Below are 22,868 nucleotides of genomic sequence, written 5' to 3' on the forward strand. Positions count from 1 at the left end.
TTTTGTGCTGAATCATTTAATTCTTGTATTAATCTTCAGAATTACATCTTTATAATGTCTTACTTTTAGATGAGAGAACTGAGGCACATACTAGTTTAAGAACAGGTCTAAAGAGATACAATTAGGAAATAGTGGTGCCAGATTTTAAACCCAAGCATTCTGTCGAAACAGACTGCACTCTGAGCCACAATGCAATGTTGCTTTACCCACATGAAGTATTGCTCCTGGGAATAATTGTGGATGTTCTGTTCAATGGATGATATGGATCACGGGCCTTGTTAAAGTCATGCGTATAAAATGAATGCAATCTTTACTTCTTAAGTCCATTATGGTAACATTAAGTTGGGTAAATTGTATGGACATGTTAGGAATTGATTGGAATCACAGTGTTTTGGTCAATTAGTGTTTTTCTGGAAAGAAATTTCTCTTGGTTATGATTCAATCTTTTTGGTTTTGCCATAAGTCACCATGTAATTTTTCCAGATTATGTTGTGAGCTACAGAAAGATATTATTGGCCTTACTCGAAGTCTAACTGAAGCCAGTTTCCTGAAGTTATGGCTCATGAACACATACTTTAAGCAATGAAAACTAGGATTAAAGTTTGATTAAAGCATAGTAGTTCATAGAAATAAAAGCTTGTGGGTACAGTGAAATGGCAAAAATTATTGTCAAAATTCCACCTGACCAAATGAAGTGAGCATTTTTATATTATTATAATACTTGTTTAGTTATTTCACATTTGGAGATATGATGTAAAATAATACTAAGTAATTGAAGATTATATTACATTTAAAATAAAATAAAAATAATTGGTGAAACATATTAAACGTTGTCTGCGTAGCACTCTTTGATAATGTTCTGATTTGGTTTTATTTCAAACAGAAGTGAACTGAAAACATACATTTTTTAAGAAGTAAATGTGGAGCATCAAATATTCCTGCTATGAGGAATAAAAGAATGCAGGATGAACAGCTGGAGACTAGAATTATTTGTCAACGCAGTCATGACTTTAAGAAACATACTGATTTGCACTGGTGTTTACATATTTTAACTTTCAGAAATTTTCTTATTTGGGAAGAAAAGATCCACCACTCTGTCACGAATTTGCTTGGTCTTGACACCATATACCAGAGGATTGACTGTGGGAGGCACCAAAAGGTACAAACTTGCAAAAATTATGTGGATGCTTGGAGGTACCTTCTTGCCAATGCGGTGAGTTAGGAACCTGAACAGTGCAGGTGTGTAGGAGACAAGTATAGTGCAGACATGGGCAGCACAGGTGCTCGGTGCCTTAGAGCGGGCATTCTGGGAGGAGAGCCGGAAGACTGCCTGGAGGATTTTGATATAAGATATGGCTATAAGCCCTAGGTCCAAAACCATCACTGATAGGGCCACAGAGATTCCATAAACTCTGTTAACATGTGTGTTGGCACTGGCTAACTTCACAACAGCCATGTGCTCACAATAGGCATGATTGATAACATACTTGGTATAATATGGTAGCCTTTTAATAAGAAGAGGACCTGGGAAAACCAGAAGGGTAGCTCGGGTCAGACCAGCTAGACTCATTTTAATGCCCATTGATGTTGTCAGGATGGTGGGATAACGCAGTGGAATGCAAATAGCTACATAGTGGTCAAAAGCCATGGCAACTAGGAGGGCTGACTCAATTATGCAAAATGTGTGGATGAAATACAACTGTACTAGGCAGATATTAAAGTTAATCCAATGTGCATCCAACCAGAAGATGTCAAGCATCTTGGGGGCTGAGGAAGAAGCAAGAGCCAAGTCATTCCTTGCCAGCATGCAAAGGAAGAAATACATAGGCTTGCGTAGGCTTGGCTCTAGTTTGATGATAATGATGATTACGCTGTTCCCCAGCAGGGTCAGGGCAAACAGGAGGCACACAGGCAAGCCAATCCAACAGTGAAAATCTTGCAAACCAGGAATACCCACTAGGAAGAACGATGAGATGGAGTGATGTGTAGCATTTTCTGTCATGTTAAAACTGGAGAATTCGCATGCTCAGATACACTGTAGCCAGGCTAATCCCCTTTGGGCAGAAAGCAGGATGACAGATTCTTCCATGGTCCTCTATGTGTAGATTTCAGACACTCTACAGTAGCCTCTCTGAAGAGTTGCCTTTTCTCTAAAATTTCTGTAATACCTTGGCTAAATCACTTCACCATTTTGAATCCATTATCTTCATCTGTAAATAAAACGATTGAATTAAATTCTTTTAAAATTTTACCCTCTCTGCGCAGTTTTATTCTACTCTACTCTTTCATTTTTTATTATCTACTAAGTAAGCAGGTGGTGATAAAATTTCCACTTCTTTGTGCCTAAGATTTTTCAGGGTTGTGTGATTTAGACAGGCTTAAGGCAAAGGCCATTGTTCTCAGGGAATTTTTGATCAAGTGTGGACATGTATACAGAAATACACACACACACACACACACACTTACAGGTACACACACAATAACTAGCAGGTTATACAAAAGGCAATTGGTGGGACCACCCCATGACCAAGTAGTCAAGTTCTCATGCTCTGATTCAGCGACCCAGGATTTTGCTGGTTCTGATTCTGGGCATGGACCTAGCACCACTCATCAAGCCGTGCTGAGGCGGTGTCCCACATAGCAGAGCCAGAAGGACCGACAGCTAGAACATACAGCTGTGTACTGAGGGGCTTTCTAGAGAAGAAGTAAATAAAAAAAACAAGATTGGCGACAGATGTTAGCTCAGGTGCCAATCTTTAAAAAAGAAAAAAAAAAGGCAATTGTAACTTTAACAATATGCTAGTGCATAGACGACAAATAATCAGGGATGCAGAATATGAAATCCAAGGAGCTTTAATGTAAGCAAAATTCTTGTGAACACTAAAAGTAATAAACTTCTACCCTCACCCCTTATTAATGTATTCTTATTTCGGAAGAGGTCTTAAAAGATAATCAGAAGATGAAGAAGATATTAGAAGCTTGTCTTTAAAGGGACAAACATCACTTGAAAACAGTAGAACAATGCAAATCAGCCTTTAGAATTTTAAATGCATATTCTCTAGATATAGGTGTTTTGCAGTGGTTATATCTTCACAACTTGGGCTTTCTATGTAATTCAAAGACAAGTACTACCTATGTGACTACATTTGTCAACCCATCCAATTTTATTAAGTATATACTATATTTCAAGTAATAAGGATAAACTGGATTTTCTGAGCCATTCAAGAAACATTAACTTTATTCAACAGCCTGTGAAGTTACTATACATAATTTGTTTTTAAAAGATTTACATTTAAACTAATTTAGCATTTTAAGTAATGAAAACAAAAGTTAGCAAGTGAGTTAGCTACCCCGCCAAAAAACGTTTTTGAAAATTTTACCACCTCATTCTTTGAGATAATTCAAACGTTGCTGTAAATGAACACATTTGCAGCTAATGGGATAATGTAAGCCCGATTGGTGTTCTGCATACTCCTGAGTCCTCACCTCACTTCTGGCTTTAGTATCCATCCTGCCTAACGGCAGTGGAGAGCAGAGCAACTACAGTCCAGTCCTCAAGGTCTCAGTACCACAAGTATCTTCCTAGGAGTCTTGCTCTGACCTTGTCCTTTTGTTCTCATGATTGCTTTCTAACCTTCCTAGGATCCCATTTCCTCCTAGTATCATAATTTTAGAATGTGCAATCCATTTTTCATAACACATCTTTTTAAAAAAATTCTAGTTGCTCCCAATATCTAGATTCCTGCTCCTGAACTCCACTGATATAAAAGCCCAATAAATAATAATAAATACTCCTATTGACAACGTCTCTGTTTGAATTTCCAAATACTATCTGTGTAGATAAAAACTTTCTGGTTATGACATGTACATTCTCCTATTAAAATATGCTACTCTGGGCCTAAGAGACTAAGTGTCGGAGATATTTCCTTGCTGAAAACTGAGAATTCAAATTTGAATTACTTATTAAAAATATTTCAGTAGACTTCAGATTTTAAAGCATATCCAATATACTGAAACTCTGAGTTAGGGAATGGCTGCATCACAGGTGAGCCCTATAACCCCAGACAGATAAGAACTTGAAGAAAGAAACTAGGAGTTCTAAATATTTAAAATATGAAAGATTTTTAGTTTAATGAAAAGACTGCTTGATGTCTTTCTAGGTTTGTCCATGTTCCACGATTTTTCCTCTTTTTGGAAGAACCAAAAATTTAAGAGACTGGCGGAGAACAAGGTGTGCAGCAGGCAAAACAATACACTTGGAGCTATAAATACGACTTCTGTCTAAGACAACTACCTAGGATAGGATACATCCACGTACTGATTAACAAATGCACGTCTTTAATTTTAGATAATACCAAGAGAAAGATGTTAAGTAGCTTTGACTTAAAGAGGGACCAGGCTCCCTTCAGCGTACTAGAATGTGGAACACAAGGAATTGCAGAGAACAATTCCAAGAGCATGGCCTTCTAAAGAGTCTTCTCAATCTCCTCTTAGTCTGTTTTGAACAAAATCTATTAGATTGTTTATTACTTTATTCAGCAGAAAGATTGCCAAGGAAGTCAGAACACCTGCCTACACTCCTACACTCTCCAAGCTTCCTGTTGGTCTGTCATTGTATCTGCTTCTGAAACATACAGATCCAGTGCTCCTTCTGCCACCAGGGCTTTGGCATTTAAGCTGCATTTGCGTCAGTTAGCAGAGTCCTTTGCCTGGAATTTACTACTTCAGAGAGCATGATGCTAACAGAACATGTGATACTTTCCATACTCTCTGTTATGAATTAAATATATATGTTTATACAATGTCTTAATCTCACTTCAAGATATCCCAAACAATACTCACTACTTTTCTTCAAAGCTCCCCTACCATCTGATTGTATCTTATTTGCTGGCAACAACAGTCAGTCATTTAGATCAAAAATCTCAGAGTTATCCTTGACTTCTCCATCTCTGCAACTTTAATAGCGCAAGCAAGCAGCCATTAAATCTTGCTAAATTGAATTATTTGATATCCATCAAATATAGCATATCTTATCCATCTCCATCTGCTTTAGCTATGATATTCTGTAACCTTTACATAGGCTATGCCATAGGCTCCTATTTTTCCACTTTCTTGTTTTTCCGTATAAAGTCTCATCTTCTCACAATATCAGTTATCCTTCAAAAGGCAAATCTGATTAGTTTGCTTAAAATCTTACCAGTAAAGGCATCCTTTTATTCAAAAAAAATGCTAGTTCACTCTATAACCTTTGCCAACTTCTCTCCAGCCCTCAATCTTGCCATGACTTCCCTTTCGTGTGTTCCAGAGCTTCTACCAGCTTTGGGATCATAATACATGGTTTACTTTTCTATGACGTTAAACTTACTTTTCCCTTGAACTTGATTCTACTTTCTTTTCATCTCTGTGATAAACTACTTATCTTTTGTGCCTGTGTGTGTGAGGAAAATTGGCCTGGAGCTAACATCTCTGCCAATCTTCCTCTATTTTATGTGGGATGCTGCTACAGCATGGCTTGAGTAGTGGTGCTAGGCCTGCCCCTGGGATCCAAACCTGTGCACCCTGGACAACGGAAGAGGAATGCAGGAACTTAACCACTATGACACTTGGCTGGCCTCTCTACTTATCTTTTTAATCCCTAGTGAACATCTTCTCTCTAAAGTCTTGACTGTCCACTTCAAACAGTCAGTGACTTTTCCTTTGCAATACTCATATTTCTCTTACCCATGTTGATGGGCACAAATATTACATCTTTTGGTAACTATTTGTTTACTTGCTCTAAGTACTCTACTAATATGTAAAACATGAAATAAAAGGACCATATCTTAAAGACATTATGTCTCCATATTTCACCCACTTCTTGATGCAATGGAAGCTACTAAACTGTCAGTGATTTGAGGTTAACTGAGGCGTTCTTTATGCCTGATAATATCACACATTGCAATAGTGTAAAGGTTGCTTTGAATCATGAGAACACCTTATGTTCTATGTCAGCAAATGGGGAAAGTGGTGGTTCCAGGATTCCTAAATATCCCTTCATCAGCAAATTCACTCATCCTCTATTCAAATCAAAGACAGCCTATTCTCTTAATTCTCAACAAGAGGGTGCTTCCTTCTATAAAGCAGCACAATGTGGAGGCATAAGGTTACCCCCAAAGGATCCCTGTGTGCTGAATCCTACATGGGTACAGAGGGGATTATTTGAGACGAGGAGAATAGCATTCTACAACTACATTTTTGAGTGGCAGACATAAGTCCAAAAGGTCCTTTCTTCTGTTCACAAATGAATGCGCTAATATGTATGCTATCTTGTACTTTGTTTTAGCTCTTTTAAGAAGCTATTATTTTTCCAAATTTTGCTACTGTACAAGGAATAAGTATATTAAAATAGAAAAGAACAATAATTCATGTATGCAAAATTTATATTTTCAATCTCTTAAATTGTTTTTGGGCTTGAAGAAAAATTTATAGTTCAAAAAATAATTATTACCAATTTATTTTTCCCACCAACATAAAAGACACAGAAAAGAAAGAAAACTTAACTCTACAGCTTCCAGCTTCATCCCACAAAATTCTATCCAGTTCTCCTATCTTAAAAAAAAGAGAGAAAGAAAGAAGAGAAGAGGAGGCAAAGGAAAATAAAAAGCTATGTTCCTTTAATATATCCTTCTCTTAAATTGCGGTAATCTGGAGATTGTTCATGAACCTCACCGCTGGCACTGTTATTTTTCATTTCATTATACTTTCATACCACCCACTCATCATTTTTGATGTCTAGAAATAATTAGATCTCACTCCCGTCTTCAATGAAGACTTTGCCATATGGCTTTTATTTTATAATTCCACTTACATTATTGTTACATTAATAGATGGCTTCGAACTATATATGGATGAACACATTTTACCCCATTCAGTATTCCCACTTTCCTTCCTCTAACCATGAATTTCACTGCACTATACATCATCACACTGTAGGGGAGAAAGACATTTCCTCTCCCCAAATGGGGGTTCGTCTGGCCAGAGAACGAATTAAATTCACATGAGACAGAATAGCAAGAGAAAATTAAACAAAGCTTTATGAGGAACCATGGCCTGGGGCCTTTCTTCCCGAAGGGAGAAAGGGCACCGAAGAAGTGGGGTGCACATAGTGGTTATATACCCCCAAATGGGGTGTTTCACATGTGATTGAAATGTCCCTCCCACAATAGTCACAAGATTGCCCTGTCAGCACAGTGCTTGATGGACACAGCAGGTAATGGTCTGCTATCTCGGTGGGCGTAGCAGGAGGCAAGTCTATGTCTGGAGCTGGGAGGTCACAGGTGAGCGCAGCAGCAATCGGTTCCTAGCCTAAGGAAAGATGCTTAATCCTTAAGGAATGCCAAAGTTGGGAGGGGGAGGGAAGTCAGTTACAGGAGGTTACCAGACTAGCACAATAAAACGCAGATTTTAAGTCCTTGCCTTTGGTATTGATTAAGAGTTTTTAGAGAGAAGGTCATCTCCTTTCTTCTTCCTGGTACAGAGAGGGAGGCACTTTTTACAGATAGAGATTTACCTTACAAATGTAAGCGTGTCCTAACAAAGGGCAAGTTCCATTCCTCAGAGCCTCCTTCCCTGTCCCAGTTTATCAAAAGCAATCAGCCTCAAATAATCCTGATGCCAAAGAGACATATCTTGGGGTGGCCAATTCCAGGTCCCCACAACACATACGTTGATCGTCATCTATAACTGTGCCGACTCTGAACCTAAATTCCAGAAGACTGCAGCGTGAGTACAGCCTCCTGTTCTCCCACACTCTCACACCAGCACGGGGTCCTTCTCTCTAGATAAGCACGCTGTGAAACATCGTTTCAACTATTCCCTCACCAGCCTACTCAAATATCTTATACTATTTTCTTTCTTAGCTATTTTGCAACTCATTGACATTGTTATTGAATTATTTTGCTCCGAGTCTGGGCTGTTGAACACTACCGGAGATTAGTATCACTTAAATTACATCTCAATTTTCCTAACTCTAAAATGTGATTAATAAAAATATATTTTCCTTTATTGTGTTGTTCTGAGGATTATATAACCCAGTATATGTGTTTAGTTAGCCTCCCAGCACATCCTGAGCACCTAATAAGTGTTAGCTGTTATTGTGAGAAACCAGACTCAAAGAACAGCATTCTGGTTGTGCTACTTAGTGGGTGTTTCATTTCCACTTCCTAAAAATCAAGTAACCTCTCAGTGCCTTTGTTTCTTTATAAGTATCATGGAAATAACAATAATGAGTACTCATTCAAATGGTTTCTATAAAAATTAAATAAGAATATTCATGTAAATAAGAACACATTAATGTAAATAAGAGTTTACACTTAGGAAAGTAGCTGGGACTTAGTGAACGCCCAACAAATGTTAGCTATTAACAAATTCAGTTAACCTACACTTACTACCTTGTCTTTATGTAAGATTAGATATTGTTGCTTAATAGGGAAAAGTAAGAATTATAAATTCCCTAAAAATTCCTATTCTTAAATGTATGCTCTCTTTACCACCCCCATCCAAAGACAAAAGGGAAGGGATCTTTCTCCCTCTCCACAGTTCATCATCCACCATGTGTACTCTAAACCAGTCATCTGCTTTCAGACAGATTCACAATATCAATAATCTGTGTCCTCTTAAATTTAAATCTCTCACCACTGCATCCTTTCTCTTAGTTAACTTCACTGACTTTAAAACAAACTCACTAATGTTTTGCTGCTCTCCACTTAGCCCATATCTCGCATATTTCCTGAAAGAACATTCCCTGTTTCCTAACGTTAATTTATTGCCCCTACAGATGACTGAAACTGCTTTTGTAAAGTATGTCACTGATTGCCTAAAAACTAAGGAGAATATCTACTGAATTTTTTATTTATTTTCATGTTCATCTCCTTCATGAGACTGTGAGCATCATAAAAAAGAAGATACTGGGACCCAGTAAGTTCTTAATAAATTCTAAGTGAAAACTGAATGTTCTGTACATCCTCTACAGTCTAAATATTTCACAGATTTTTATTCTGCCACTCAACCTTCTGACTCTCCAGAGATAGCCAGTATCTCCGTAAATGCTTTCTACTCTCAATTTTGTTCAACTGCTTTCTTAGAATATATTCCTTCACCATGTAACTACCGTGAGTTATATAACCAGAAGACGCTCTGTAACAGGAACTTCTTAGATTCTTGCATAAAAAGAAAGATACTGAATCAGTGAGTTTTTTCAATCTTTGAGAATATTCTCTTCTTATTCTCTAGAACCAAATCTCATCACTCAAACACTACTTAAGTCTCCTATAAACATGTATTCTTATTTCTCTATCTAGAAATCTTTCCCACTTACCTTCCATCTGCTTCACCTGAAATAATATCTCACAGGATAATAAGAATTGCTGCCTTCTGTAAATCCTCAAAATGATTGTTTCCATTGCAGTGTCTAGACAAAGCTACTTACTGGGAATGGTTAAAAGATATGACAGTGATGGCTTTTGCTGCATTGAGGTCTCTGTGGACAGCTTGGTATCTCAAGTGCTTTGTAATGGGACATTATGATGCTCAGGAGTCTCTTCAGTTTTCAGAAGGCCCAGAAGTCCCTCATTATACACATAGGGGACATAAACATGGAGGGAAACAAGACTGGGACAGGACTATGCACAGACATATTAACACCAGGGCTGACATATAACACTGTGACTCCCCAGAGCTTGTGTGTGGATAGAACTCATCTGTTTCTATCTTGGAGAATGCAGTCTCTAGAGGTAGACCTATAGCGTCCAGTGTTACTCGACTGTTAATCAAATGTTTAGCCTACGGAGAATCCCGTAAGAAGACCAAGAAGTGCAAATGAGTTTAGTATGGATATACAGTCTAAAAATTAATATAGGGCTCAGAAAATGATAACTTCACCAAGATCTGAAAGTTCAGGCTATTTCCAAATCTCCATTTTATTATTCCTTTGCCCTTGTGCCGTCTTACTGTGGCACAATTTTCACACATCTACTTACTTCATAATTCTTCTTACCATAGTCACTCGTACTCACAGTCTCAGACATATTCTCCTATCTATTCTTTTATCATCGGTTCATAAGTCATATTTTTTATATCACTGGATCTTAAGCTTCTGATATTTTCTCGTTTAACATAGCAATTCAATGGTACTTTAAATATTCATACATTTCAAATATTGCATTTCTCTTATTACTAATGCATTTGAGCATCCTTTCATATGCTGTACAAGTCACCTTTATGTAATTTGTGAGTTTTTCCTCATGTAAAGTAGGTGATTTAGGTCATTGATTATTTTTATTGTTGATTTTGAGTTTTTCTCATTGATTTGCAGATGCTTCTTAGGTATTCCAATTAAAACTTGGCAGTGGGAAACCTTGCCAATAACTTCTAATTGGGCATCTGTTAACTTTGTCTATGATGCCCTTATTTGAAAAAAAATCCTCCATTTTCATATAAAGTCATCCAAATTTTGCCTACATTTTTTAATACTCTGAATTTTTGACCTTGCTTTGAACATTTGTCCCACCTTTTCCCTTTACTTAAACCCCTCAGATCTATATTTTGGACTCACTTCCAGCCTAATCTCTTAGAATCTAGATTACTGACCCCTGGACTGTGTCTTGGACACTATCCCTCTTTCCTTTCTCCCTTTGATTCTGAGTGGTCCTGGATTTTTCTAGCCTGACCCACTCTAAACACCAGTTATATTGTCTTCCTTAAAAATACATACAGCTCACTTTTTTTCCCTTTCTTGTTCTTTTCTATTTGTAAGACAAAGCTATTAACTTCAAACAACTTTGAAAGTGCCTAAAAATAATTCTCTTTCATATTCTCCACATTTAGTTCCATATCACCTTATCCGCCTATCCAGGTGTAGTACTCCTTCTGGGAACAATGTGAATGCTCCCTGAAATGAAAGTTACAGGTCTCTGGCCCCATTAATAATTTGATTATAAAATAAATGTTGTTACATTTTGTCATCAGGGAAATATAGCATAAATTTAGAGCAAGGAAAAAGTGAATTTAAGAGTTATCTTATTTACACACCTTGTAAAAATTTTTGGAAATAATGTTAAATGTTTTATTTTGACACAACTTTTAAAATGAAGAGTACATCTTAACAATGTTATTGTTGTAAAATTACTAAATATTAGATAACAACATCTAAGGGTACATTAGTATACATTTTAACAATTCCTCATGTAAATTAAGTAAGAAATTTTAGTTTTTTAACATGTGTGATGATTTAATATTTGGATAGCATTAACATATTTACCTCCAAAAATATTTTGGTAACTTACATCCTTATTAAAAGCACATATTAAAGTCTCTTTAGTATCTTATATCTCCAGCAACACTGGATCTGACAATCATATTGTATTTTTCCAATTGTATACAAAATAAGAAATTATATTTAACAGGTTATTTTAAATTTTGTGGCTACTTCATTTTAAATTATATTGAGCAATTTTTAATATTTATTGATGATTTCAATTTATTTTCTAAGTACTAACAATTTAAATTCTATGCTTTGTTTCTATTGGTTTATTTTGTCTTTTGTCATATTGATTTATATGAATGCTTTGCCTAAGTAAACTAATTCATGTCATGTGTTGAATAGCAAATATTTTAAGACTTTGATATTTCTTATTATTTTTATGGGTCTCTATATGCATGTGCGTACGTCTGTCAATGTACTGTTTCTTAGGTTATGCCCTTATTTGGAAGGTAGAAATTATTCAAAAATACTTTTTTAAGGAAGAGCTTTTTCTTAATTTTATAGTTCCATTTTTACGTATATAATGTTGATCTAGCTACACATTGTTTTAGAATATTGTAATATTTATATTTGGGTTAAGAAATTAGGTATATATTTGGCTTTAAATTTCCCAATTGGCTATTAAATAATCCACATTTTTCAAATGATTTAAGTGTCACAACATTCATTAAATTTATTCCTTATTTTTCCTATGTATATAATGTTATTTCTGTACCTAATATTCTGTTATAATGAGATATGTGGATATTCTTTGTACATATATCCTATTGTATAAAATATTATGTCTTTAAAATATATTTTATTTATTTTAAAAACTACTCCCAAGCATTACTTGAAATATGAGTTTTTATTAATTTTCCTATTTCTCTGACTTTAAGCTTCCGTAAGAAGATATAAAAATTTTAAGTTAAAGATGTCATTTGTTTAGTCACAGTGAAACTGTGGAATTGTTTTAGTAGGACAGATCTAGTTAAATAGTATGAAGTAAGTGTTTCTGTTTCCTCAAGTGAATGCTCTTACAACTCCCTGTCAGAGTGTTCAATGATTTCTATGTGTGTTTATGCACAGCTATGTCCATGAATGCTGCATCTGTGAATAGGATCTGTCATTCTATTTTACTCTCTAATAGTATTTTTGAATGTAAATAAAGGTTTATTTTTAGAATGTGCTACTTGCTGACTGCTTATAATTTTAACAAATTGTTAGGGAAAAATTCTTGTTTTACATTTATAGTAAGTTTGAAGTAAGAATGAAGAATATTACCTTCTTCCAAAAGGTATGAATATCTTAATTTTTAATTCATTTCATTGACTAATAAATAAAGAAATAATATTAAATTATCATGCTATGGTGGAAATTCCTGACTTTTTCTATACATTAAAGGGAATTATGACAACGACCTATGAAAAATCTATTTTTATATGCAATCACTGCTGTTTTAAGCTCCATGGCTTTGATTATAAGTTGGATGGAGCAAAAATTTCTTCCCTAATTAGATTCAGGTTAGTGATTTTATTCAGTTCTCAAAGAGGAATTAATTATTAATTTTATGTTTTAAGTCAACTTCCTTTACAATGTATCTTCATTTACATTATGCAAATAATTTCCAAGTTTTGAATCAACTGACTGCAGCTTTGATTTTCAAGTTGTTGTAAACTCTTAACTTTGATATACATTTAAATGTATTTTTTAAAGGAAGCTGGAAAAAAGGTCAATATGATGTCGTCAACTGGATGCCATATTACCTTTGAAGATTGAAAGTTATTTTTATTATCACTCCAGTATATCATTTATAATTTTTCACTTCCTTAATTTCAAATATAAGTAAGAACTCCAAAGGAATCTAATAGCAAACCCACATTTTCCCTAGATATAGTTCTTCACCAAGTCCTCTCTCTCTGTATTACACATTTGCTGATTAAGATTGGAATTTAAGAGCCATTAATTTACATATTTATATATTTGCTACCAGTCAACTTGTCTCATATATATCCATGTATCTTAATATATTTTACATTAAACTTTTACTTTCAAGTTGTTTACAACAACCTGAAATTTATGTCAAACAATTTATTTCAAAATAGTACTGCCTCTTAGGAATACATGCTAAAAAGACTGAGTCATGAGATTGATGATTCAGAATTTCCAGTATCGAAGAGGAGAGATGACTGTGAGTTGGAATATTTGGAGTAATCCTTTAAGGAGATGTAATGCTTGCCAAGTTTGCTCTCAGTAATTTATAGGCAGAGTTCCACAAAGTAATCAACTTTAGCTTTATCTAGTAGCATACGTGTCTGTATTTTTCCCTAATTCGATGATGAGAAAGAGGATAATGAAAATGATTTGTTGCTAGAGATAAAAAAGATAACAGTATCTTCTCCCTTTGAAGATCTTCATGAATGACAATTCCACACGGTCTGCAGTATAGAGTAGGTTTTATCGCTTCCCCAAATGAGTAGTCATCTGGTCTCATGTTAGTGATTAAGTAACACACGTTTTCTCCATTCCTTTGAAATTACCCCACAAAAAAGTCTTGCTTTGCTGATATTTGTTAAGTTCAGAAAAGATAAGAAAAGATCTAATAAAGCAGATAAGTGGGACATTTATTCTGAACAGTAAAGCATATCAATTTCTGTAAGTCTAGAATTAAAATTGTGAAATTGGTAGTAAGTTAGAGATATGTAAAAGATAGTGACAAAAGTTTCTCTGAGAATCAAGAAACAGAGTTGTCTGTTGATAGTTTAGTGAGAAGAGAAGAGTGATAATACTTTGGAATAGCTCATGAGTGAACTATTAAGAAGTCTGCAAACATCATTTTAAGGTTAGAGACCAATTGTAACTTCTATGATCAAGTTAACTGCACCAAGTGCATTGATAAATATAAACTATGTGTTTGGGTGACTTCTTTGTAGATATTTCTTGCAAGTTGAATTTTTCTGGACAATTGTAAATATTATCTTTTGTTAGACAGAAATGATAGGGACATGTGCTGAATGATTCTATTATCAGAACTTCCAACATCACACTTGAATTGAAAAACGTGGATTTTATTACCATTCTTGACACTTATAAATCTTTCAACTAATGGCGTAACATAAAAAGTTTTAATGTTCAGTTGCCTTATTTTTAACTTCCTTAAATAAATGTATTCCTTCTCACACCTTGACTAAAATTTTCTGCATCTAAATCTCATGTGTATTTAATCTAAAGATTTTCACTCCTTCTTCATGGAGAACCACCTCTGAATCTTGCCACGGATCTGTTGGGTCTTCACGCTATAGATGATGGGGTTCATCAAAGGTGGGAATATGATGTAAATGTTGCCCATAAGCACATGGACCACAGGAGAGAGGTGCTTCCCAAAGCGGTGCACCATGGTCAGACCGATGATCGGGATATAGAAAACCAGAACAGCACAGATATGGGAGATGCAAGTCTTCAAGGACTTGAGGCACCCCTCCCGGGATGCAATAGCCAAGACAGAATGCAGGATCAGAATGTAGGACACAAGAATTAACATGGAATCAAACAAAAGAGTACAAATCACCAGAACCAAGGCATAGAAACTGTTGAAGCGGATGTCAGAACATGCTAGTCTCAGCAGGTCTTGGTGAAGGCAGAGAGAGTGAGAGAGGACATGGGAATGGCAGTAGTGGAAAAACTTTAGGCGAATTATGGGAGCAATGATGAACATAAAACTCCTTACAAAAATCCCCAGCCCGATTTTGATGATTCTGGCATGGGTTAGTATGGATGTATACCTAAGAGGATTACAGATCGCTGTAAAACGATCAAAAGCCATGGCGAGAAGGACACCAGACTCTGTGAGGGATAGACCATGGATAAAGTAAGTTTGAGCAATGCAGGCATCCAGGCTGACTTCCTGGCTGAGGCCCCACAGAATCCCCAGGACCGTGTGCACTGTGGACAGCCCCATGCACAGGTCAGTGAGGGCCAGCATGGCCAGGAAATAGAACATGGGTTCATGCAGGCTTGGCTCGGTAGGGATCACATGGAGCACCAGGCAGTTCCCTGAGAGTACCACAGAGTAGATACAAGAGAAGGGGATGGAGAGCCAGGGATATTCCTGTTCCAGGCCAGGAAAGCCTGTTAGGAGAAAGTTGGAGGAATTGGTGTCATGAGCAGCAAAAGCAGGCATGATAATTTGAGGTGCTTTCTCTATGAGCCAGAAATTACGTCCACTTGGTAGACAACTTTCACACAAGTTGTTTTCTCATACAGGACCACTTTTGTGGGTTATCACGTAACACAGAATTCTTTACATTAGATTAAAAATAATATTTACTATTTTTCACATTCATTATCCAAGTACATTTCCACACTTAAGAATCTTGTTCTAGAGGGGAGAGCCAAGATGGCGCCGTGAGTAGTCCTCTTTGTCTCTCGCCCTTCGAGTCTACAATTATTTGGACACTTATCGCTTGACAAAGGATATCCAGACAGCATCTCAGGACGTCTGAGACACCCACGCGACTATACATCGGAAGGCGGATGGACTTTCCTCCGGGAGGATGTGGAAATAGGTGAAAACTCTCCGACCCCGACGGGCAGCCTAGTACCCGCAAGCGGCTTTCTTCCAACGGACGCCCCCAGAGGATCCACACACATCTAGGGCAGGAGCGAGAACACAACAGAGGAGCGACGGTGGAAACAGGTGACCAGAACCCTACCTAAACCCCCCGCAATTACTCCTAAACGCAGAGGGAAACTTTGGAGTTGCACACCTGAGCCCGCGGGGAGAGTCTCTCCCCGCCATTGGCGGGGAGACCCAGCCTGGTGCTCGGGGCGCCCGGAGGGTCCCAGAGAGAGACACGGAGGGCACGGAGGTCTCCCAGCTGCCGTTGCCCGCCCCGTGGGACTAGGGATTGCCGGAGATCTCGGAGAGGACCGGGGCGGGGGAACTTTCAAAGGCCGGTTCGGCGACCCGGAGGGGAAGCGCCGGAGCTCCGCCAGGCAGCAGACAAAACTCTCTGTCTGCCATTAGCAGAGGGGCCACGCCCAGCATTCAGGGCTCCCGGCAGAGGCCCGGAGAGAAGCCCAGAGGGCTGGGCGACCCCCAGCTGCCGTTGCCCGCCCCGTGGGACTAGGGATTGCCGGAGATCTCAGAGAGGACCGGGGCTGGGGGAACTTTCAAAGGCCGGTTCGGCGACCCGGAGGGGAAGCGCTGGAGCTCCGCCCGGGCAGCAGACAAAACTCTCTGTGTGCCGTTAGCAGAGGGGCCACGCTGAGCATTCACGGCTCCGGGAGAGGCCTGGAGAGAATCCCAGAGGGCGGGGCGACCCCCAGCTGCCGTTGCCCACCCCGTGAGGCTAGGGATTGCCGGAGATCTCGGAGAGGACTGGGGCTGGAGAGAGTTCCAGAGACCCAGCTTAGTAGCCTAGGGGGAAACCCTACAGGCTCACAGCAGCCTTAGGGAAAGCCTCTGCACAGCACCAGTAGAAGGCACCCAGCCGCCAGCCACAAGGCTGGAAGACCCCAGGGCAAAAGCAGCATAGCTAGGTGTACTAACCACAGACTGTAGAAGATGCCAATAGCTCTCCTGCGACCCATAGAGGACAAGTGAGATTTGGTGGGTGCCGACAGCAACAGAGCGACAAATATAAGTGATCCCACCCCTGGCCGCTGGAAAAGCCCATAACACCGTTGCAGACCCCAAGGAGAGAGCGCATCTAGGTGGGCAACAACAGTAGGCACCTGCAGCCTGAAGCCCCCCTGTGACGGCCCCCACGGCAGAGGAGGGAATCCAAAGGGCCACTGTGGCTACGAAGAGGGGCCCAGGCCCAGTTAGCAACTACGGACAGGGTTCCTGGTTGGTGAAGTATAAACAGCTGCTCCACCCACCGCAGCAGCTGAAACAAGTGAAAGGAGCAACTAAACTCTATCTCCATGCGGAGGCACAAATCAACATCATCAAGCAATATGAAAAAATACATTAAATCTCCAGAACAGAAAGAAAGTAACAAATACACAGAAAACAATCCCAAAGAAAATGAGATATATAATCTAAATGATGATGACTTCAAAACAGCCATCATTAGGATTCTCAATGAGTTAAGAGAGAATTCTGACCGACAACTCAATGAGTTCAGGAGCTGTGTCACAAAAGAGTTTGATACGATAAAGAAGAACCAAACAGAAATATTGGAAATAAAGAACACAATAGAGGAGATTAAGAAAAATCTAGATGCTCTGAACAGTAGGGCCGATAATATGGAGGAAAGAACTAGCAATTTGGAAGATGGCAATATAGAATTGTTGCAGGCAGAGGAGGAGAGAGAAGCAAGACTTAAAAGAAATGAAGAAACTCTCCGAGAATTATCAGACACAATTAGGAGATGCAACGTAAGGATTATAGGTATACCAGAGGGAGAAGAGAAGGAGAAAGGGGCAGAAAACCTATTCAAAGAAATAATGGCTGAGAACTTCCCAAATCTGGTGAGGGAGATGGATCTTCAGGTGACAGAAGCCAATAGATCTCCAAACTTTATCAATGCAAGAAGACCAACTCCACGGCATATAGTAGTGAAGCTAGCAAAAGTCAACGACAAGGAGAAAATATTAAGGCCAGCCAGGCAAAAGAAACTAACCTACAAAGGAACCCCCATCAGGCTATCAGCAGATTTCTCAGCAGAAACTTTACAGGCTAGAAGAGAGTGGAATGATATATTCAAAAATCTGAAGGACAAAAATCTACAGCCAAGAATTCTCTATCCAGCGAAAATATCCTTCAAATACGATGGAGAAATAAAAACTTTCCCAGATAAACAAAAATTAAGGGAGTTCATTGCCACAAAACCTCCTCTTCAGGAAATCCTCAGGAAAACCCTCATTCCTGAAAAATCCAAAAAAGGAAAGGGGCTACAAAACCAAGAGCAGAGGAGATAAGTAGAAGGACAACAACAGAGAGTAGCAGCTCTACATCAGAACAGATTAAACCATGGGACGAGAAACAAAGGAAACTGAAGAAAACCGGAAAACAAGACACAAAATGGTAGTGGTAGGCCCCCACGTCTCAATAATCACTCTAAATGTAAATGGATTGAACTCCCCAATCAAAAGACACAGAGTGGCAGGATGGATCAAAGAACAAGATCCAACAATATGCTGCCTCCAGGAAACACACCTCAGCCCCAAAGACAAACACAGACTCAGAGTGAAGGGATGGAGAACAATACTCCAAGCTAATAATGAACAAAAGAAAGCAGGTGTCGCTATACTAATATCAGACAAGGTAGATTTCAAAACAAAACAGATAAAGAAAGATAAAGAGGGACAGTATATAATGATAAAAGGGACTCTCCACCAAGAAGACATAACACTTATAAATATATACGCACCCAACACAGGAGCACCAAAATTTGTAAAGCAACTCTTAATAGAACTAAAAGAAGACATCGACAACAATGCAATAATAGTAGGGGACCTCAACACACCATTAACACCAATGGACAGAACATCCAGACAGAAAATCAACAAGGAAATAATAGAATTAAATGAAAAATTAGACCAGATGGACTTAACAGATATATATAGAACACTTCATCCAAAAACAGCAGGTTACACATTCTTCTCAAGTGCACATGGAACATTCTCAAGGATTGACCATATTTTGGGAACCAAAGCAAACATCAATAAATACAAGAGAGTTGAAATAATATCAAGCATCTTTTCTGATCATAACGCTATTAAACTAGAAATCAACTACAAGAAAAAAGCAGAGAAAGGTGCAAAAATGTGGAGACTAAACAACACGCTTCTCAACAAACAATGGATCATTGAAGAAATTAAAGAAGAAATCAAATATTATCTGGAGACAAATGAAAATGAGAACACGACATACCAAATCATTTGGGATGCAGCAAAAGCAGTCCTAAGAGGGAAATTCATCGCAATACAGGCTCACCTCACTAAACAAGAAAAAGCTCACGTAAACGACCTCAAACGACACCTAACAGAACTAGAAAAAGAAGAACAAACAAAGCCCAGAGTCAGTAGAAGGAGGGAAATAATAAAAATAAGAGCAGAAATAAACGATATTGAAACAAAAAAAACAATAGAAAGGATCAATGAAACAAAGAGTTGGTTCTTCGAAAGAATTAGCAAAATTGACAAACCCCTAGCCAGACTCACCAAGAAAAGAAGAGAGAAATCGCAAATTAATAAAATCAGGAATGACAGAGGAGAAATCACAACAGATACCAATGAAATACAAGAGATCATAAGAGAATACTATGAAAAACTATATGCCAACAAATTGAACAACCTGGAAGAAATGGACAAATTCCTAGACTCCTACAATCTCCCCAAACTGAATCAGGAAGAAATGGAGAATCTGAATAGACCAATCACAAGTAAGGAAATAGAAACGGTAATCAAAAACCTCCCCAAAAACAAGAGTCCAGGACCAGACGGCTTCTCTGGAGAATTCTACCAAACATTCAAAGAAGACTTAATACCTATTCTCCTCAAACTGTTCCAGAAAATTGAGAAAGATGGAGAACTCCCTAACACATTCTATGAAGCCAACATCACTCTGATCCCCAAACCTGACAAGGACAACACAAAGAAGGAGAACTACAGGCCGATATCACTGATGAACATAGATGCAAAAATCCTCAACAAAATTTTGGCAAACCGATTACAGCAATACATCAAAAAGATTATACACCATGATCAAGTGGGATTTATACCAGGGACACAGGGATGGTTCAACATCCGCAAGTCAATCAACGTGATACACTACATCAACAAAATGAAAAACGAAAACCACATGATCATCTCAATAGATGCAGAGAAAGCATTCGACAAGATCCAACACCCATTTATGATAAAAACCCTCAGTAAAATGGGTATAGAAGGAAAGTACCTCAACATAATAAAGGCCATATATGATAGACCCACAGCCAACATCATACTCAATGGACAAAAGCTGAAAGCCATCCCTCTGAGGACAGGAACAAGACAAGGGTGCCCACTTTCACCACTCCTATTCAACATAGTACTGGAGGTGCTGGCCAGAGCAATTCGGCAGGAAAAAGAAATAAAAGGAATCCAAATAGGTAACGAAGAAGTAAAACTCTCGTTGTTTGCAGACGACATGATCTTATACATAGAAAACCCCAAAGAATCCACAGAAAAACTATTAGAAATAATCAACAACTACAGCAAAGTAGCAGGGTATAAAATTAACGTGCATAAATCAGTAGCATTTCTATACACTAACAATAAACTAACAGAAAAAGAACTCAAGAACTCTATCCCATTCACAATCGCAACGAAAAGAATAAAATACCTTGGGATAAACTTAACCAAGGAAGTGAAGGATCTATACAATGAAAACTACAAGACTTTCTTGAAAGAAATAGGCGATGACATAAAGAGATGGAAAAACATTCCTTGTACATGGATTGGAAGAATAAACATAGTTAAAATGTCCATACTACCTAAAGCAATATACAGATTCAATGCTATACCAATCAGAATCCCAAGAACATTCTTCACAGAAATTGAACAAACAATCCTAAAATTCATATGGGGGAACAAAAGACCGCGAATTGCTAAAGCAATCCTGAGCAAGAAAAACAAAGCCGGCGGAATCACAATCCCCGGTTTCAAAACATACTACAAAGCTACAGTGATCAAAACAGCATGCTACTGGTACAAAAACAGGTCCACAGATCAATGGAACAGAATTGAAAGCCCAGAGATAAAACCACACATCTATGGACAGCTAATCTTCGACAAAGGAGCAGAGGGCCTACAATGGAGAAAAGAAAGTCTCTTCAACAAATGGTGCTGGGAAAACTGGACAGCCACATGCAAAAGATTGAAAATTGACCATTCTTTTTCACCACACACCAAAATAAACTCAAAATGGATCAAAGACCTAACGATTAGGCCTGAGACAATAAGTCTTTTGGAAGAGAATATAGGCAGTACACTCTTTGACATCAGTTTCAAAAGAATCTTTTCGGACACTGTAACTCCTCAGTTGAGGGAAACAATAGAAAGAATAAACAAATGGGACTTCATCAGACTAAAGAGCTTCTTCAAGGCAAGGGAAAACAGAATTGAAACAAAAAAACAGCTCACTAATTGGGAAAAAATATTTACAAGCCACTTATCCGACAAAGGGTTAATCTCCATAATATACAAAGAACTCACACTGCTTAACAACAAAAAAACAAACAACCCGATCAAAAAATGGGCAGAGGACATGAACAGACAATTCTCAAAAGAAGATATGAATATGGCCAATAGACACATGAAAAGATGTTCATCATCGCTAATCATCAGGGAAATGCAAATCAAAACTACACTAAGATATCACCTTACCCCCGTTAGATTGGCAAAAACATCCAAAACCAAGAACGACAAATGTTGGAGAGGTTGTGGAGAAAGAGGAACCCTCATACACTGTTGGTGGGAATGCAAACTGGTACAGCCACTATGGAAAACAGTATGGAGATTTCTCAAAAAGTTAAAAATAGAAATACCCTATGACCCAGCCATCCCATTACTGGGTATCTATCCTAAGAACCTGATAACAGATATCTCAAGAGTCCGTTGCACCCCTATGTTCATCGCAGCATTATTTACAATAGCCAAGACATGGAACCAGCCTACATGCCCAGAAACTGATGACTGGATAAAGAAGATGTGGTATATATACACAATGGAATACTACTCAGCCATAAAAAAAGACGAAATTGGCCCATTCACAACAACGTGGATGGACCTCGAGGGCATTATGTTAAGCGAAATAAGTCAGTCAGAGAAAGACGATCTCTATATGACTCCACTCATAGGTGGAAATTAGTATATTGAGAAGGAGATCTGATCGGTGGTTACCAGGGAAAAGGGGGGGTGGGGGGAGGGTACGAAGGGGGAAGTGGTGTACCCACAACATGACTAACAAAAATGTACAACTGAAATCTCACAAGCTTGTAATCTATCATAACATTAATAAAAAAAAATAAAAAAAAATAAGAAAGGTACAAGTGATCTAAATAGATTTTCTGTTTTCTCCAGTAATTAAAGATTATGATAGGATTTGATTCCCAAATTGTATATTAATCTTTCAAAGTCAATGCAAAAAGTAGTTACCCTTCACCTTCAGAGGACCTTTCATGCATCCTGTGATGCAGTCTGGCTCTTCAATCCAGCAATCCCTGCTCAAATCTCAACTCAACTGCAAAAACTCAAAGATACGTTTGTTTCTCTGCTCCCAAGAAAGTAAATTGTACCTTTTTAAGTTCTTGCTTTAAGAGAGAGCTAGAGGGCTGTAATTTACAATATCGGGAAGCTGGCCCAAGGGTATAAATTAACCTCATGTCACCAGGGATATTCTGTTCATATTTTTAAAAGAATGATGAAAGCAACTGTTATCTCATTGGAATCTGGGATTTTCCATGTGCAGTGCACTTGTTTTATTTAACGCACACATAGTCCATTTGATGTTCTGGACTGTTGAAGCACTGTTCTAGGCATTTGAAAAATATTTGGTAATTTAAGCAACTTCAAGAAATGGGTGCTATTACGAGCCTTG

The 22,868-nt window shown here is 38.0% G+C and overlaps 2 protein-coding genes across 2 annotated transcripts; both read right to left on the reverse strand.

Annotated features, from left to right (window-relative positions):
- Nucleotides 1–1,048: 1,048 nt before the first annotated feature.
- On the reverse strand, nt 1,049–2,002 carry OR52AE14 (olfactory receptor family 52 subfamily AE member 14). The gene has a single exon (NM_001391378.1). It carries the CDS (start codon nt 2,000–2,002, stop codon nt 1,049–1,051), a length of 954 nt encoding a protein of 317 aa, NP_001378307.1.
- A 12,511-nt stretch (nt 2,003–14,513) lies between these two features.
- OR51V26 (olfactory receptor family 51 subfamily V member 26) lies at nt 14,514–15,458 on the reverse strand. Its single transcript, NM_001391715.1, has one exon. The coding sequence runs from the start codon at nt 15,456–15,458 to the stop codon at nt 14,514–14,516; it is 945 nt and encodes a 314-aa protein (NP_001378644.1).
- Nucleotides 15,459–22,868: the final 7,410 nt, after the last annotated feature.

This window comes from Equus caballus, chromosome 7 (assembly GCF_041296265.1).
Source record: "Equus caballus isolate H_3958 breed thoroughbred chromosome 7, TB-T2T, whole genome shotgun sequence".
NCBI lineage: Eukaryota > Metazoa > Chordata > Mammalia > Perissodactyla > Equidae > Equus > Equus caballus.